Source organism: Centropristis striata, chromosome 14 (assembly GCF_030273125.1).
Source record: "Centropristis striata isolate RG_2023a ecotype Rhode Island chromosome 14, C.striata_1.0, whole genome shotgun sequence".
In the NCBI taxonomy this organism is placed as follows: domain Eukaryota; kingdom Metazoa; phylum Chordata; class Actinopteri; order Perciformes; family Serranidae; genus Centropristis; species Centropristis striata.
In genome coordinates this window covers 2,493,498-2,512,855 of record NC_081530.1, presented here as the reverse complement: position 1 = coordinate 2,512,855, position 19,358 = coordinate 2,493,498, and the positions used below count along the sequence as shown (strand labels likewise).

At 37.0% G+C, this 19,358-nt stretch overlaps 2 protein-coding genes across 2 annotated transcripts; both read left to right on the top strand.

Annotated features, from left to right (window-relative positions):
* The first annotated feature begins 319 nt into the window (after positions 1-319).
* On the top strand, positions 320-11,264 carry zbtb8b (zinc finger and BTB domain containing 8B). The gene is made up of 5 exons (XM_059350175.1): positions 320-421; positions 1,829-2,021; positions 3,827-4,739; positions 5,665-5,843; positions 8,680-11,264. The coding sequence occupies exons 2-5, from the start codon at positions 1,848-1,850 to the stop codon at positions 8,998-9,000; spliced, it is 1,587 nt and encodes a 528-aa protein (XP_059206158.1). The 5' UTR covers positions 320-421; positions 1,829-1,847; the 3' UTR covers positions 9,001-11,264.
* A 1,168-nt stretch (positions 11,265-12,432) lies between these two features.
* On the top strand, positions 12,433-19,358 carry LOC131985193 (tissue alpha-L-fucosidase-like). Its single transcript, XM_059350258.1, has 7 exons — positions 12,433-12,806; positions 14,732-14,866; positions 16,012-16,255; positions 16,790-16,990; positions 17,880-18,070; positions 19,038-19,137; positions 19,221-19,358. Exons 1-7 carry the CDS (start codon positions 12,433-12,435, stop codon positions 19,356-19,358), a joined length of 1,383 nt encoding a protein of 460 aa, XP_059206241.1.

Here is a 19,358-nt window from a genome sequence, read left to right as displayed (position 1 = left end):
TTGTTTCCTTTTTTAGTCATTTTGTGTCTTTTTTTAGTCCTTTTGTGTCTTTTTTTAGTCATTTTGTGTCTTTTTGGTAATTTTGTTTCTTTTTGTGTCTTTTTTGGTCATTTTTTTGTCTTTTTTGTGTCTTTTTTGGTCATTTTGTTTCTTTTTTGGGTGATCGCGGACAACATGCATGTTAAATTGGGGGTCGCGACCCAAAAAGGTTGAGAACTACTGCATTAAACAGACTGATCTTTGATTGATCGCTCAGCTGTAGCGGCTCCGCCTTCGACGGCTGCCGATTGGACGAAGGAAGAAACGTCACATTATGACGAAAGCGGAAGTCGTTGTGTGGGACACGGGACAATGAACCCTGCTAATCTCGTCTTAATGTTGTGATAAAAGTTTCCCCACGTTCTGTCGCGTCTCTACACAGGTGAGAGCGGATTATTATTATTATTTTTATCTCGCTGTGTATCAACGCGCTCCGTTAAGAGATGTATGTGTTGTTATTCTGCCGTTTAGCTTTATAAAATATCACCAGTAGCTTCTCGGAGCTAGCAGCATAAGTTAGCTTCACTGTTAGCGTCACTGTTTGCTTTCTGACGTGTGTCTTCTTGGTTTGGTTGTTAAAGCCTCGGAGGCTTTAAGTGTATGTCAGAAAACCTTATTATATACTTATTAAAATGGTGAATAAACCTAATGAGTAATAGCTCAAGATAACGTCAAAGATTTCTTCCTTTACCTTTAGATTATTATGCCCTAACACTGTGATAATAACATGTGCATATTCTAACAAAGATAGATAGATAGATAGATACATGTACTTTATTTATCCCAAGCTGGGAAATTACAGTGTAGCAGCAGCATTACACACAGAGACAATAACAACACAATTAAATAATTAAATAAAAAGAACAACCTAGGCATACTTCAAGCAATAAAATATAAAAATACAATAAAATGTAATGTAAAAATACAAATAAAGTGTCTAAAGAAGGAGCATGTATTAAGGAGTAGAATTCCAGTGCTTCTCAAGTGGAGAAGTTGTCTCCTTAAGAAGAAGTTACACAAGATCTTAGGACATAGTTGAATTTAAATGAAATATTTGACATCACAGAACCAAAAAAGATCAACATTTGCTGTTTAAACTGACACACCTTTGAATTATTTACCTGATAGGTAATAGCTCAAGATAACGTTAAAGATTTCTTCCTTTACCTTTAAATTATTATGCCCTAACACTATGAGAATAACATGTGCATACTCTAACAAAGTGGAGAAGTTGTCTCCTAAAGAAGAATGTGGTACCCATAGTATTATGGGTCATGTTAATGAACAGTTAAAAGAGTACACCCCCCATTATAATGTTAATGTACTATTTTATTCTCTGAATTTAATTCATTTGTTCCTGATTTTATTTTTGTAATATTTAATTTAATTAACTCATGCACTATGTCCTTTCACATTAGAAGCCAGTTTTGATCAGGTAAAGTTAGGGTGTCTATAAATGAAGTTTATACAGGCACCGTGGGCAGCACAGGGGTCCATGAGAAGAGTCCAGAAGACCGTGCATGTGAGATGAAAATGTAAACAGTGAGCAGCATAATGCTAATGTGCTTGTGTATACGTGCAGAGGAAACCGAACCCAAGTAAACTTTATTTTTTGAACTTATGCACGCCTGGAAATCCCTTTTTGTGTCCAAGTGTGCAACAAGAAGTTACACAAGATCCTAGGACGTTAGTTGAATTTAAACAAAATATTTGACATCACAGAACCATAAAAGATCAACATTTGCTGTTTAAACTGACACACCTTTAAATGATTTTCTCTCCTTGGCAGGGCTCACTGAGGTGTAGACATGGAAGTGCCTTGCTACCTGCCCAAACTGCTGTTTGAGCTCAATGAGCAGCGTAAGCGGGACTTCTTCTGTGACTGCAGCATCCTTGTGGAAGGCCGTGTGTTCAAGGCCCATCGTAATGTGTTGTTTGCTGGGAGCGGCTATTTCCGGGCGCTTCTGGTCCACTATCTGCAGGTATATCATTGCTTCCCAAATCATTTTTTTTATAGTAGAGCTAGAGCCAAGTGTTGGACATGACTTCTTGGAAATATAATGATTTGTCCATTCATTCTTGTAATCAATGACTACTGTAATGCCTTAAGACAGTAGTTCTCAACCTTTTTGAGTCGGGACCCCCAATTTAACATGCATGTTGTCCATGACCCCCGTTCACTGAACAGAATCTCATACGCACAGTTCAGATCACCCAAAAAAGAAACAAAATGACCAAAAAAAGAAACAAAATGACCTAAAAAGACACGAATTGACCACAAAATGACCAAAAAAGACACAAAATGACCAGAAAAAGGAAACAAAATGACCAAAAAAAGACACAAATTGACCAAAAAAGACACAAAATGACCAAAAAAGACACAAAATGACCCAAAAAAGACACAACATGACTAAAAAAACACAAAATGTCCAAAAAAAGGAAACAAAATGACCAAAAAAGACACAAAATGACCAAAAAAGACACAAAATGACTTAAAAAAGAAACAAAATTACCAAAAAAGACACATGACAAAAAAAAACACAAAATGTCCAAAAAAAGGGAACAAAATGACCAAAAAAGACACAAATTGACCACAAAATGATTAAAAAAAGACACAAAATGACCAAAGAAGACACAAAATGACCAAAAACCCCCACAAAATGACAAGAAAAGCCCACAATGACCAAAAAAAGACATTAAGTGACCAAAAAGACTAAAACACTTTAACACAGTGGAGACAGAGCTGACTTCCAAAATGATTTGGCGACCCCCAGAAATCATCTCGCGACCCCAACTGGGGTCCCGACCCCAAGGTTGAGAACAGCTGCCTTAAGATGTAACACAATTGCAGATCACTTTCTATGAAAACAGTAAAGAAGAATGTAAAAAGTAAAAGACTTCCTGGATGGATAGTGGAGGTCTGATAGGGTTCCTATGGGTGCTGGAATTCCTGAAAACACTTGAATTTTAATGTGTTTGCCTCTCGAATAAAGTGCGTGAAACAGCCTAAGGTAATTTGGACACTGTTTACAAATACACAATGTTTTAATTGTCAGAATGCTGTCACAAAACATAATTTTGGTTGTTTATAGCAGCTATTCTCAACCTTGGGGTCCCGATCCCAATTGGGGTGTTCATGTGTTAATGTGTTTTAGTCTTTTTGGTCATTTCATGTTTGTTTTTTTGCCCATTTTGTGTTTTTTTTAAATCATTTTGTGGTGATTTTGTGTCTTTTTTGGTCAATGTGTGTCTTTTTTTGGTGATTTTGTGTCTTTTTTTTTTAGTAATTTTTTTGTCTATTGGCCATTTTGTGTCTTTTTTGGTCATTTTGTGGGTTTTTTGGTCATTTTGTGTCTTTTCTGGTCATTTTGTGTCTTTTCTGGTCATTTAGTGTCTTTTTTTGATCATTTTGTGGTCAATTTGTGTCTTTTTTGGTCATTTTGTTTCCTTTTTTTTGGTCATTTGTGTCTTTTAGTAGTCATTTTGTGTCTTTTTTGGTCATTTTGTTTCTTTTTTGGATGATCTGAACTGTGCGTGTGAGATTGTGTTCAGTGAGTGGGGGTCGCGGACAAAATGCATGTTAAATTTGGGGTCGCGACTCAAAAACGTTGATTAACTACTGCTTTATAGCACAATACAATCTAATTTAATGTGATGAAGAAGTGAAAAAAATCATATACTGTATGTATATGCAATTTATCACAGCTGTAAAGTGCTCGATGAGCTTGAATATAATTTTGAAAAAGGTGTAGGAACTCTTTACTACATGTACTTTATGTCTTTCCAGGATAGTGGCCAGCGCTACAGCACTGCATCGCTGGACATCGTGACAGCTGATGCCTTCTCCATTATCCTGGACTTCCTGTACTCTGGCCGCTTGGCTCTGAACAGAAGCAACGTCATAGAGGTGATGTCAGCAGGCAGCTACCTGCAGATGACCGATCTGGTGAACTTCTGCAAGGGATACATCCGCTCATCGCTGGAAATATGCAACAAGGAGAAGGAGAGGAACACGGAGAAGGAGAACAGGGGACCGGGTGGGGGGACGGGTCCTGCAGACAGCGGCACTCCTGCTGTGGCGGTCTCCAGTGGTGGTGCAGGAGCTGCAGAGCCTCATTCACAAGCTGCAGAGGCAGATAGAGGGTCGGGTTTAGGTCCAGAGTCTGTGAACTCTGCTAGAAGCGCCTTGTCTATCCCGGTCCCCACTACTCCAGGCACCAGCAGGGACATGGACAGCGACTATCACTCCAGGGAGGAATTTGCTTCGGAGAGTGAAGGACAGAAGGGACACATGGATCAGACTAACCTCTCGTCCTCTTCATCGTCCGCTTTGACTCCAGAGTTGGTGAACCCCAAGATAGAGTACGACCCCGACGAGGAGCTGATGGAGTCCCCCGACACCAAAGACCTGGCTTCATATTCTGGGTCCTCCCTCCATAACCCTCATCACAGCAGACTGCTTCCTCCCTCTCCCTCCAATGAGCGCTCTCCTTTGGGATACAGCCCGTCCTTTAGTGCCAGGCAGCTGATGGAGATGCTGGCCAGAGGTGAAGGTCCCAGTCCTCTGGGGGACCGAGTGGGGCAGCGCTTCACCCAGGGACTAGGGAGCAGCACAGGAGGGGGACGGATGGACGAAAGTTTAGGGTTTGTGGGGTCGTCTATCATGGAGATCCAGTCTGATTGGCTCGGAGAGGACACAGGTAACTTGCAAGATCAGTCCAAGCTCATTCAGGTGACATGAAGTGTCACTGTAGACTTAAAAAATCATCTTAACCCATAAGAACCCAGACCCAGTAATCCTTAAAGCAGGGGTCTCAAACTCAAATTACCTGGGGCCGCTAGAGGCAGTATCAAAATGACCAAAAAAAGACACAAAATTATTTTAAAAAGACACAAAATTATTTTAAAAAGACACAAAATTACCAAAAAAAGACACAGAATTACCAAAAAAGACACAAAATTATTTAAAAAAAAAAAGACACTAAATTATTTTAAAAAGACACAAAATTACCAAAAAAAGACACAGAATTACAAAAAAAAGACACCAAATTATTTTAAAAAGACACAAAATTACCAAAAAAAGACACAGAATGGCCAAAAAAGACACAAAATTATTTTAAAAAGACACAAAATTACTAAAAAAGACACAATTACTAAAAAAGACACAAAATTATTAAAAAAGACACAAAATTAGAATAAATAAATCAATAATAAATAAAAACAAATAACCATTTGCCTTTTTGTTTGCATTTCCATAGCATATATCAAAATTGTGACTTTAATTTGTTCAGTTCCCTATTAACAGATTAGAATTGTTAAACTTAGCCTCGTAACAAAAAATACGCTTTTTGAAATTAGCTACTTTTTCACATTTCTGTTTCCAGTCACAGCCACATTAAGGAGAAGTCACATGACCACCACACCACACCTTAGGGATTCAATGAGTTAAGGTGAAGCATAAAGCTGAATACGGGAGATTCTAGAAGATTTAAAGTGTTTGTTACATCTGTGTCACTGTGGGTTCTTATGGGTTAAACTACAACTATGCTGCATTAAATAGAGTCTAGAACTGCTCTATATGGAGTGCCGTAGCATTGAGCTGTTGGCCTCTGTCTCCCCCTGCAGGTGATAGTTTGGTAGTGCCGGTGAAACTCCACAAGTGTCCATTCTGTCCGTACACCGCCAAGCAGAAGGGAATCATGAAGAGACACATCCGCTGCCACACAGGAGAGAGACCCTTCCCCTGTCCCATGTGTGGGAAGAGGTTCACCAGACAGGAGCACCTCCGCAGCCACGCCCTCAGTGTAAGACCTCACTAGATTTGCTTTAATTTTAATACACAATGGGCCAAACATTGAACAAATAAACCTTTTAATATATACCAAACATGTTTTGCTTTAACATTAAATATGGAACCAGCAACGCTTATAAACATACAATATATAACTAAATAGTGCAGACATGCAAAATCAAATTTCAAATAAAAAACACATCAATGTCATTAATTTATTAAATAAAAATTAAATAAAAATCGTATGCCTCTTTTCTATTTGCATCCTTCTGATTTAAATATCAAAATAAAGTTTTTCAACAGGTTAATACATTTAAAAATAAAATAACAATAATAAATCTAGTATTAGCGGTAAATGTGCCGTATAATACCGGCGGGTCAGCTTTTATAGTACAATAATAAGATAATAATTTGATATTGGCTCGCGGGCCAAATAAAATTACACTGCGGGCCAAATTTGGCCCGCGGGCCAGAGTTTGACACCCCTGCTTTAACCCATTGAAGCCTGGAAAGCGGATAGGTCGTTTTGTAGTATTTGTATAAGCTCTCAAATACTTTTTGAATTTCATTTCTATCTGCTACAGAGGCTGAAAAATCTATTATTTAGTAGAAGCGTTGACACTTCTGTTGAATTTCCAGAAAAACTTCAGGTTTTAGGGGCTTATTTTAAAATCGCCCAGAGGTTTTACAGGCGTTTTAGGCCTCAATGGGTTAAGTTGGGAAAGTGTAAAAGTACTATGTGCCTACTGTCAATTTAGTGGTGAGCTGTTTCATTATTTAGCAATAAAAACAGAAATGATCGTTGGATTTTTACATTTCCAATAGTGCTTGAATGCTTTGGTTTTGTAAAATAAACAGTCAAAGAAAGTCAACTCATATTTTTTTCTTTTTAATGATTTGTGTCATTAGAACTATGTTGTACTGCACAAAAAACATTTTTTAATTCACCCCACTTGTAGCCATGATTGTGCTGTTCCCAGAGGGTTAGTTACATTTTCCAGTTGTAATCAATGCTCGGTCTCCTGTTGGCAGAGAAATTGGCAGGCAGATTGCAAGAGTTTGAGTTATTTCTGAGGAATTTCATGACCAACCAGATGGTTGCAGCTGTCATACAGCAGTAGTTCTCAACCTTTTTGAGTCGCGACCCCCAATTTAACATGCATGTTGTCCGCGACCCCCACTCACTGAACACAATCTCACACGCACAGTTCAGATCACCCAAAAAAGAAACAAAATGACCAAAAAAAGTAAACAAATGACCAAAAAAGACACAAAATGACCAGAAAAGAAACAAAATGACCAAAAAAATACCAAAAATGACAAAAAAAAGAAACAAAATAACCCAAAAAAAGAAAAACAATTACCAAAAAGACACAAAATGACTAAAAAAAAGAAACAAAATGACCAAAAAAGACACAAATTGACCACAAAATGACCAGAAAAGACACAAAATGACAAAAACAAACATTAAGTGACCAAAAAGATGAACACACATTAACCCATTAACACTTAAACACAGTGGAGACAGAGCTGACTTCCAAAATGATTTGGCGACCCCCAGAAATCATCTCGCGACCCCATTTGGGGTCCCGACCCCAAGGTTGGGAATAGCTGTCATACAGGATCAGAGTTTACTTGTTGAAACAATTTTAAATAAATTGCATTTCTCTATAGAATAATTCAAAAGTGTAAAAAAAGAGTAGCCATACTCTGTCCCCTTGTAGTAGTTCACAGATTAATTGTTCTATTTTGTCTTAGTTGTAGTTAAATTGTATTGTTAATAGCATGTAGTTAAGATAAAATGGTATGTACAAAACCAGTTCAAGCCAGCTAATTGCTAGCAATTAGTTGTAAACAGTAATTAGCAGTCCCACTTTTAAATTCAGTTGTTTTTTTCCTTGTCGCTTGTTGCTGCTTTGTGTGCAGTGGAAGAAGTGTAATAAGATCATAAGGTCATTTTTCTGGCTCCTATGTTGTTATTCTTCACCTATAATATTCTAAAAGTTGTTCTAAATGTTTCAAAGTACACTACCGGTCAAAAGTTTTAGAACGCCCCAATTTTTCCAGTTTTTTATTGAAATTCAAGCAGTTCAAGTCAAATGAACAGCTTGAAAGGGTACAAAGGTAAGTGGTGAACTGCCAGAGGTAAATAAAAAAAGGTAAGCTTAACCAAAACTGAAAGATAATGTACATTTCAGAATTATACAAGTAGGCCTTTTTCAGGGAACAAGAAATGGGTTAACAACTTAACTCTATGGAGTCTTGGGCTATTTTGTCCATTTTTTAAATTCTTTTCATGTCTTTGTAAATCATTTTGTGTCTTTTTGTGTCTTTTTTTTGTCATTTTGTGTCTTTTTTTGTCATTTTGTGTCTTTTTTTGGTCATTTTGTGTCTTTTTTTTAGTCATTTTGTGTCTTTTTTTGTCATTTTGTGTCTTTTTTTGGTCATGTTGTGTCTTTTTTTGTCATTTTGTGTCTTTTTTTGTCATTTTGTGTCTTTTTTTTAGTCATTTTGTGTCTTTTTGTCATTTTGTGTCTTTTTTTGTCATTTTTTGTCTTTTTTGGGTCATTTTGTGTCTTTTTTTGTCTTTTTTAAGTCTTTTGGTGTCTTTTTTTGTCATTTTGTGTCTTTTTTTGGTCCTTTAGTCCAACATAAAATGTGATTTTTAATCTCTTTTACTTTCAAAACACTATCATGCTCAATAAAGAATTTTAAATGTTGCAAATGGGCATTAATTTCAGAGTAGACTAAGACATTAAACTGCATCATTTTCAATTAAATTCTGGAAAAGTTGGTGTGTTCTAAACCTTTTGACCAGTAGTGTATGTTGTCTCTCTCACCATGAACAGGTCCATAGACACTACTGGCCCGTATCCTGTAAGAGCTGCAGGAGGACCTTCACCGGCTCCAGCGTCTCACCGGGACTCCGGCGCTTCGGCATCTGCGACAGCTGCAACTGCGTGACCACCACTCATGATGACTCCGCCTCCGGTCACCCCGCCGGCCAATCAGAGCCCATGGAGCGTGCAGACGGGGGCACGGATTGGTCCAGTTTTATGGACGATGTAGACGAGGTGGAGGTGGGCAGAGTGGAGGACTTGGTGGAGAAACAGATGCTGGAAAGGCAGCTGGCTGTCTGCACCGACGTAGGCAACACAGTCAACCTGTAGCCTGCTGCACCTGGAGGAGACAACCATTCCTTTAACCCAGGGGTGTCAAACTCAAATACACAATGGGCCAAAATGTAAAACTTGAATAAAATGGCGGGCCAACATTGAACAAATAAACCTTTTAATATATACCAAACATGTTTTGCTTTAACATTAAATATGGAACCAGCAACGCTTATAAACATACAATATATAACTAAATAGTGCAGACATGCAAAATCTAATTTCAAATAAAAAACACATCAATGTCATTAATTTATTAAATAAAAATTAAATAAAAATCGTATGCCTCTTTTCTATTTGCATCCTTCTGATTTAAATATGAAAATAAACTTTTTCAACAGGTTAATACATTTAAAAATAAAATAACAATAATAAATCTAATATTAGCGGTAAATGCGCCGTATAATAGCGGCGGGTCAGCTTTTATAGTACAATAATAATATAATAATTTGGTATTGCCTCGCGGGCCAAATAAAATGACACTGCGGGCCAAATTTGGCCCGCGGACCAGAGTTTGACACCCCTGCTTTAACTGTTTTACTCTTAACTCTACTGTGGCCACACACACTTATTGATGTTAAATTATGAATATAATACGGCCTTATTTATTGACTCATTTTAACCAGAAAATGTGTCCTTTAAGGGCGTTTTCACACCTGAAAGTCCGAACCAAGGTCCGTACCAAGGTCCGCGTTCTGTTCCGTTGTCTACATTTGGTCCTGTTGGTTTTGATTTCACGCTGCAAAAGGAATAACGGACTTTACAAGATAATTCTACTGGACACGTCATCACCCTGTGGACTTCCGCGGCTCATTTTGTTTTGGTTACGCTGCGTTGTTAGGCCGGCCTCAGCAGTGGCGGTTCTAGACCAGTTTTACTGTGGGGGCCAAGGAGGGGCCAGTGTTTAATCAGAGGGGCATATTTAAAAACTGCAATGATGATATTTAAGCATTTTAAACCTTTATTTTAGCTTATTTAAAAATCTCATTTAAGGATATTTGGAAGATACAAATACATTGATTGAAACAATGAGACTATGAGATTAAGTTTATGGATCTATAGTCTAGGGTCAGAGCAAGGATATAGTGGAGGCTCTGTGTCTTTTTTATCTATATTTAGAAATATATGCAAAATACCAACTTTTAAGGTGAAATTAAGCATTATTTGTGTTATTTTTTAAGGCCGACATAAATAATATATATATATATATGCATAAAAAAGACACTGAGCCTCCACTATATCCTTGCTCTGACCCTAGACTATAGATCCAGAAACTTAATTTCCTCATCTTGATTGCCTACTTAGAAAAAAAACTAAGGGGAAATGGTCCAATGACTGTGCAAGATGGGCAATTGGCCATTTGATATGCAAATTAGAAGGTCAAAAACTCAAAATTTCGCTTGGGAACCATTTTTTTTGGACTCAGCACCCTTGAGATCTGTAAGGTAGGCCGGTTCCTGACTTGTACCCATAAATGCTCCTCACTTCTTATAGAAGGCCTTTATTCTGAAATCCGTCTGGACTATGGAAAAAAAAGTTGTTTTCACACTGCAAAAGGTTCGGACCTTAGTTGGTTTGGTCCGGACCGAGACCTCCTCTTCTGGTCGGACCAAACTTTGGTCCTTTGGTTTTCACACCTGGAATTTATGTTGGGATCAAACTGAAAAGTCCTAAAGTCCGGAGCAAACCAGACAGGTGTGAAAGCGCCCTGACTGTTTATTTTATGTTCCTGTGATTTGCCTGGCAGCAAATAGATTCAGTGGTTTAAAAAATGTTTTTAAGTCAGAAATGATAATTTATGATAATTTAATTTATCCTTTTTTCTTTGCACTGTTGCTCAAATCCAAATTTCTCTGTATGTGCTGCACATAAAGAGGACATGCCTGTCAGACTTTACAAATGATAAACTAAGTAGCTGGTTATATGTTCTGTCCAAAAAGATTGCATTTCACAGATGAAAATGGCTTTGTGGTTTTAATACCATTGTGGTAAATGTCACTATGAATGTGTTGTGTTATTGGTGACATATTTCCTTTTATCGCTCTCTGTCTTTTTATGTGCTTTTCTACATGTAAATACTTGCTGATCTTGTGATAAATGCACATTTCCCTGTTGTTTTTCATGGATTTGCATCAGATGGGCAGCTTCAGGATTAAAACCACCCTGTGGCTCCCTCTAGTGGAACTAATGCTACACCGTAAAAAGTACTCTGTTGCAAGTGAGTCCTTCATTGGAAGTGTTACTGAAGTAAAAGTTTGTAATTGCATTCAGTAAAAATGCACTGAAAGTGTCAAAAGTAAACGCACTTAATGTTGAAAAATGTCCCATGTGACTCTTATATATTATATCATTGGATTATGATTACATGAGTTCAGTTTTAGTTAAGTTAAGTTTGTAAAAAAATCTTAAAATAGAGAGAAAGCCATCACATCTACCAGAAAAAAAGTAGTCATGTGACATAAATTGATATTTATGATTTAATTAGCTTCTTTTTGTATTTATCTTTGTATAAATTTATTGTATTATTTATATCATTTCTATTTGATTTTCCCTTATTTATTTAGGTTCAATGTAAATGTTGTTTATTTTGCATGTTTTTATAATTTATTTATTATTCATTTTTAAACTGATTTAAAAAGGACATTTTATCAATGAATGGATACATTTTTTGTTTGTAAATTTTATTTATGCAAAGTTTTGGCACATATATATATATACAGACACATACAGTACAAGAAACAGAGAAAAAAAATAAAAGTGAACAAACAGATAAAACAAAACAGAAGCAACAGACAGCCAGCCACCACTTAATCATTAACGTAAAAAGAAAATGTGCACAAAAACATGTCGGTCCAACAAAATGCCCCCAATTGTCCGCTCATATGAAAAGGGGAACAGCAAAGTCTCATAACCCGGATACATATCAAGAAAAAATGTATAATATATATAACCTATATTTATATACAATATAAAATAACAAAAATTATAATTACTTAATAAAATAAAAATAAGAAAGCAGTGCGTTCAGGTCCCAGTTTGAGGTCTATGAATGGATACATTTATTTTTCAGTATTATTTAGAATATCTAATGAAATAATTAATTAATTCAGTATCATTTTATAGTGTTGGCAGCTTCTTTCCTTCAAAGTAAAGTGCCACAGTAGTAAATGTGGTAAGTACATGCCACTTCTGAACGTTTCTTTGTTATTGGATTTGGAGAAAAAAAAAGTCCTGAGTGAAATCTGAGAAGGAAAGACATCAGACTCATATTTAAGCCATTTTATTCATATGTTCATCCCATTGTGCCGGAGGGCGGCTCCATAGTTTGCCCTTCCCACAGGTAGGCTATACAGCATGTTACAGACAGGAAGAGTTAAAGTCACCTGTCCTTCTGATGATCCTAATAAGAGCTTCTTAATAGAAAAAGGGATGACGTCACATGAACTGGGACCAGTATGCCTTGGAGCTTGGGTCTGCCTCGCGCCTCTCCTGCTGGGACCAGCATGCACAGCGCGCTACGCAGCAAACTGGACCAGTCTGGATGCCAGACCTCTGCCCAGGTGGTTCGATGAGGCGAAGATCGGGATTTTCGTCCACTGGGGGGTCTTCTCGGTCCCTGGCTTCGGCCAGTACAGTGAGTGGTTCTGGTACTGGTGGAGGTCCGAGAAGCGCGCAGAGGAAGTTCAGTTCATGCAGAAAAACTACCCGCCGGGCTTTAAATACGCGGATTTTGCACCCGAGTTTCGCGCAGAATTCTTCGACCCTGATACCTGGGCGGATCTATTCAAAGCCTCTGGAGCCAGGTAAAGACCTGATCTCCTCCTGGTGCATCAGCCACATAACAACATGCACCAACTTGCTGTATTTGCACGAGTTATTTGAATGCAGTAAATCTCTTTTGTTGCCTGTGTTTGCTCAGCCACAGACACACCTGCAGGGGTCATGTACAGGTGCATCTCAATACATTAGACCAGTAGTTCTCAACCTTTTTGAGTCGCGACCATAGGCTGTATAAAATAGGCTACTAATAGTTAATTAGTATTATATACTAATATAATACTATACGACTATACTAATTAATAGTCGCGACGCCCAATTTAACATGCATGTTGTCCCCGACCCCCGCTCACTGAACACAATCTCACACGCACAGTTCAGATCACCCAAAAAAGAAACAAAATGACCAAAAAAATCCTCAAAATGACCACAAAATGACCAAAAAAGACACAAAATGACCAAAAAAGACTCAAAATGACCAAAAAAAAAGACACAAAATGACCAAAAAAGACACAAAATGACCCCAAAAATAAACAAAATGACCCAAAAAAGACACAAAATGACCAAAAAAAGACACAAAATGACCCAAAAAGACACAAAATGACCAAAAAAAGACACAAAATGACCAAAAAAGACTCAAAATGACCCAAAAAAGACACAAAATGACCAAAAAAAGACCCAAAATGACCCAAAAAAAGACACAAAATGACCCAAAAAGACACAAAATGACCCAAAAAAGAAACAAAATGACCAAAAAAATACATTAAATTACCAAAAAGACTAAAACACATGAACACTTTAACACAGTGGAGACAGAGCTGACTTCCAAAATGATTTGGCGACCCCCAGAAATCAATTGGGGTCCCGACCACGACCCCAAGGTTGAGAATAGCTGCATTAGAGTATGATGGAAAAGTCCATTTCCAGTAGTTCAAGTCAAACAGCCCCAACCGAGTATTGAGTCATATAGATGGACATACTTTTCAGAGGCCAACATTTACACATTAAACATACTTTTAGAAATGTGTCTTTTGTAATATTAACATTTTTTTGAGACACTGAATTTTAGGTCTTCATTAAATGTAACATGTAGGGTGCCATGGTCGGGGATCGAACCACCGATTCTCCGATCAGCCACCCCATTACTGACATAAACTTTGCTATGATATTCTAATTTATTGAGATGCACCTGTATAAAGTACACTACTGGTCAAAAGTTTTAGAACACCCCAACTTTTCCAGAATTTTATTGAAAATGATGCGGTTTAATGTCTCAGTCTACTCTGAAATTAATGTTTATAACAAATTTACAATTGAAGTTAAAAAAAAAAGAAATCATAGAATCAATTTAGAAAGGAAAATGTATTATAAACTTTTGACTCATTGAAGTAGCCACCCTAACAGATAGAACAGCTGAACACACTCGTGTCATTCTTTCTATAATGGAAATCAAATATTCTTCAGAAAGTTCTTCCCAACTCTGTTGCAGAAGTTCCCATAAATGTGGAGCAACTTGTAGGTTGCAGACAGAGGGGGTTGTAAGGGATCAAGAAAAGTTGGGACACCTGTAGCAACTTAGCAACTTTCAGGGCTTGATCAACCTCCATTGCTGCAGAACTGCTTTAACTTTTAAACCCATTTCTTGTTCCCTGAAAAAGGCCTACTTGTATAATTCTGAAATGTACATTATTTTTCAGTTTTGGTTAAGCTTACCTTTTTTTATTTACCTCTGGCAGTTCACCACTTACCTTTGTACCCTTTCAAGCTGTTCATTTGACTTGAACTGCTTGAATTTCAATAAATAACTGGAAAAATTGGGGTGTTCTAAAACTTATGACCGGTAGTGTATGTGCATGTCGACCATGAAAGTATATCATAAAAGTCGGACCGGAGTACTTAGTTCCTTGACCCAGGAATGTGTCAGGGCTTTTGTGTGTTCATGCATCTACAGGTACGTGGTGTTCACATCCAAACACCATGAGGGATTCACTAACTGGCCTTCTGCAGTTTCACACAACTGGAACTCAGTGGATGTGGGTCCTCACCAGGACCTGGTGGGAGAACTGGCTGCAGCTGTCAGGAAGAGGTGACTCCACTGCATTCATTCAACTATAGCATCTTCAGTAACGCTTTATAATAAGGTCCTTGTAATAACCATTAATTAACAAGTAATAAGGCATTGTTCTCGCTTTAGATCCGGTAGTTGCAAAAAGCATAGTTAACTTATAGTTAACTTATAATAGATGAGCAATAAAGTATATTTTAATATCAATAAGCAAACAAAATAAGATTTATAAAGGCATGGCAAAGACATAATGGGTGGGTAGAAACAAAATGACCAAAAAAAGACACAAAATGATTCAAAAAAGGAAACAAAATGACCAAAAGGACACAAAATGACCAAAAAAGACACAAAATGACTAAAAAAGACACAAAATGACCAAAAAAGACACAAAATGACCCAAAAAAGAAACAAAATAACCAAAAAAAGACACAAAATGATTAAAAAAAGGAAACAAAATGAGCAAAAAGGAAACAAAATGAGCAAAAAGACACAAAATTACCAAAAAAGACACAAAATGACTAAAAAAAAAGGAAACAAAATGACCAAAAAAGACACAAAATGACTAAAAAAAGACACAAAATGATTCAAAAAAGGAAACAAAATGACCAAAAGGACACAAAATTACCAAAAAAGACACAAAATGACCCAAAAAAGAAACAAAATAACCAAAAAAAAACACAAAATGATTCAAAAAAGGAAACAAAATGACCAAAAAGGAAACAAAATGAGCAAAAAGACACAAAATTACCAAAAAAGACACAAAATGACTAAAAAAAAAAGGAAACAAAATTATCAAAAAAGACACAAATTGACCACAAAATGATAAAAAAGACAAAAAATAAAGACACAAAATGACCAAAAAAGACATTAAGTGACCAAAAAGACTAAAACACATTAACACATGAACACTTTAACACAGTGGAGACAGAGCTGACTTCCAAAATGATTTGGCGACCCCCAGAAATCATCTCGCGACCCCAATTGGGGTCTGGTTTAATATGTTTCTGGAAAATCTCAGATAAACTTTGAAATATCTTAACCCGATAGGTGGCGATGCTTGCACAAGTCCAAAACATATAATTCTGTCAATTTTAAATGTATGGAAATGATTGACATTAAAATGACCGGGCAGGTTTGTGTATTCACTCAAGTGTTTCCGCCAACAGGTCGCTCCGCTTGGGTCTCTACCACTCCCTGTATGAATGGTTCCATCCCCTCTTCTTGTTGGATCGAGCCTTGGGATTCAAGACTCAGCATTTTGTTGCCTGGAAGACTCTTCCAGAGCTCGTAAACCTCGTGATGGCCTACAAACCGGATCTGATCTGGTCTGATGGGGACTGGGAAGCACCAGATACCTACTGGAACTCCACCCAGTTCTTGGCCTGGCTCTACAATGACAGCCCAGTCAAGGTGAGAGAGCATTTCTGTTACATCAGAGCATCTTTTTTTATTTTTTTTATATAATACAAACACTTACAAACAGCCGAGACAGACACCAAAAACAGACAGAAAAATAAAAAAAATAAAATAAATAAATAAATAAATAAATAAAAATAAAAAATTTAATAAAAATCATCAGAGCATCTTTTTTTATTTTTTTTTTTATTAAAGTATTTATTTAATTTTTAATTTTTCAACATATAATACAAACACTTACAAACAGCCGAGACAGACACCAAAAACAGACAGAAAAATAAATAAATAAATAAATAAATAAATAAAATAAATAAATAAATAAATAAATAAATAAATAAAATAATAAATAAATAAATAAATAAATAAAAATAAAATACATTAAAATAAATTAAATTAAAATAAAATAAAATGAAACAAATAAATAAATTAATAAAAATTTTAATAAAAATCATCAGAGCATCTTTAGCCCCTGGGCCTGTGTCCAGTAGGCCCATTCAGAAAGTCATCCATGCTTGTGTTTTTCCTCAGGATGTGGTGGTCACCAATGACAGGTGGGGTCAGGGCTGCTACTGCAAACATGGAGGCTACTATAACTGTGCTGACAGGTACACGCCCGGCCAACTTCCACACCACAAATGGGAGAAATGCCAGTCCATGGACAGCCGGTCCTGGGGGTATCGGAGAGATATGAAGCTCAGTGAACTTATGGATCTGCCGTCCATCATTAAGGTGACACAAAATGACCAAAAAGACACAAAATGACCAAAAAAGACACAAAATGACCCAAAAAAGACACAAAATGACTAAAAAAAGATACAAAATGACTAAAAACCCCCCACAAAATGACCAAAAAAAGTAAACAAAATGACCAAAAAGACACAAAATTACCAAAAAAGACACAAAATTACCCAAAAAAGAAACAAAATGACCAAAAAAAGACACAAAATTACCAAAAAAAGAAACAAAATGACCAAAAAGACACAAAATGACCAAAAAAAGGAAACAAAATGACCAAAAAGGACACAAATTGACCACAAAATGATCAAAAAAAGACACAAAATGACCAAAAAAGGAAAGAAAATGACACAAAAAAGAAACAAAATGACCAAAAAGACACAAAATGACTAAAAAAAGACACAAAATGACCCAAAAAGGAAAGAAAATGACAAAAAAAGACACAAAATGACCAAAAAAGGAAAGAAAATGACCCAAAAAAGAAACAAAATGACCAAAAAGACACAAAATGACTAAAAAAAGACACAAAATGACCAAAAAAGGAAACAAAATGACCAAAAAGACACAAAATGACTAAAAAAAGACACAAAATGACCAAAAAAGGAAACAAAATGACCAAAAAAGACACAAATTGACCACAAAATGATCAAAAAAAGACACAAAAAAAAGACACAAAATGACCAAAAAAAGACATTAAGTGACCAAAAAGACTAAAACACATTAACCCATGAACACTTTAACACAGTGGAGACAGAGCTGACTTCCAAAATGATTTGGCGACCCCCAGAAATCATCTCGCGACCCCAATTGGGGTCCGGACCCCAAGGTTGAGAATAGCTGGCCTATTGTATGTTTGTGTCGATCTACCATGCTCTTCCTTCAGGACTTGGTGTCTGTGGTGGCGATGGGAGGTAACTACCTGCTGAACATCGGACCAATGGCAGACGGCGTGATCGCCCCGGTGTTTGAGGAGAGGCTGCGGGGACTTGGTGCCTGGTTGGGGATTAACGGGGACGCCATCTATGCTTCCAAACCCTGGAGGGTCCAGACGGAGAACAGTACTGTCACTGTCTGGTCAGATTTTGATTTTGTGTTTTTAAAATTCCATTTTCTGTCCTGTATGCGAAACCAGGTGCACTGCAAGAAAAGAAAAGTTGGGTGAACTCAAAATTTCAAGGCAACAAACTTGGATAAAATTTTAAGTTGGACAATTAAACTAAATATTTTAAGTTTTGTTTTTTGAGTTTGCTCAACACTGAATTCAGATTTTTGTCAACTCAACTGTAAGTTACTAACTTATAATTTTACATTGTAATAACTTTTAATCCTTACTTCTGCTAACTTCTGCAATGTGCTGAATTGGCACGATTGTAACGCCGCTATGAAATGTCAGCTAATGTTGCGACCACAATTTTGAGTTAGCATTGATACGCTAATGGCTACTCTTGTAGCTGTAACAAGCAGGGCCGCTAGCATCAGTTAGCCGCTAGCATCAGTTAGCTGCTAGCATCAGTTAGCCGCTAGCATCAGTTAGCCGCTAGCTTTCGCTAATGACCAAATTTCCCAACAAAGAAATAAGAGTTATCAGAACTATTGTCCCTTGTTGTGAACCCCAACTTAAAGATATAAGTAACAACAACTCACCAACTTGTTTTTGAGCAGACAACTGGCTTCCTTTGTTGTGCTAACTTACATTATTGCCCTAAATGTCAATAATTTATATTTCCAAGTTTTACCAACTTAAATCACTGTTTTAGGCCAAAAATTACAAGTTGGCTTTTTCTGCAGTGCACTGAGGCAGAGATGTTACACAGTAGTTCTTGGAGGTCTTGCAGAGACCTTTCCAGTCGCAGGTGCTCAGAGTTACAACAGGGCACATGCAATGATATTTTAAAACTTCCCAAAAATGTCAATAATTTATATTTCCAAGTTTCACCAACTTAAATCACTGTTTTAGGCCGAAAAATACAAGTAGGCTTTTTTGCAGTGTGTTAGTAGCAGGTAACCCAGACGTCCCCCTTTCTTTCTGCTCCTATTATAGGTTCACTGCTAAAAACAGAACTGTTTACGCCATTATTCTTGGCTGGCCATCCACACAACCACTTCAGCTCACAGCGCCAAAGACGTCTGGAGCCTCTAAAGTAAGCCTTTTATGTCTATGAAGTTTAATCCCAGTTTCCTTCACTTTTTTGCGCTAACTATAAAAACAACTTTCCATCCACAGGTGACACTCCTGGACTATCCTAATGTAGCGCTGAAGTGGGCACCAGTGACCCCAACAGCTGGATTAAGGATTGTTATGCCGACCATGCCCGTATCTCCTGGAGATGCCTGGTGTCTGAAACTGGAGGGAGTAGTCTAA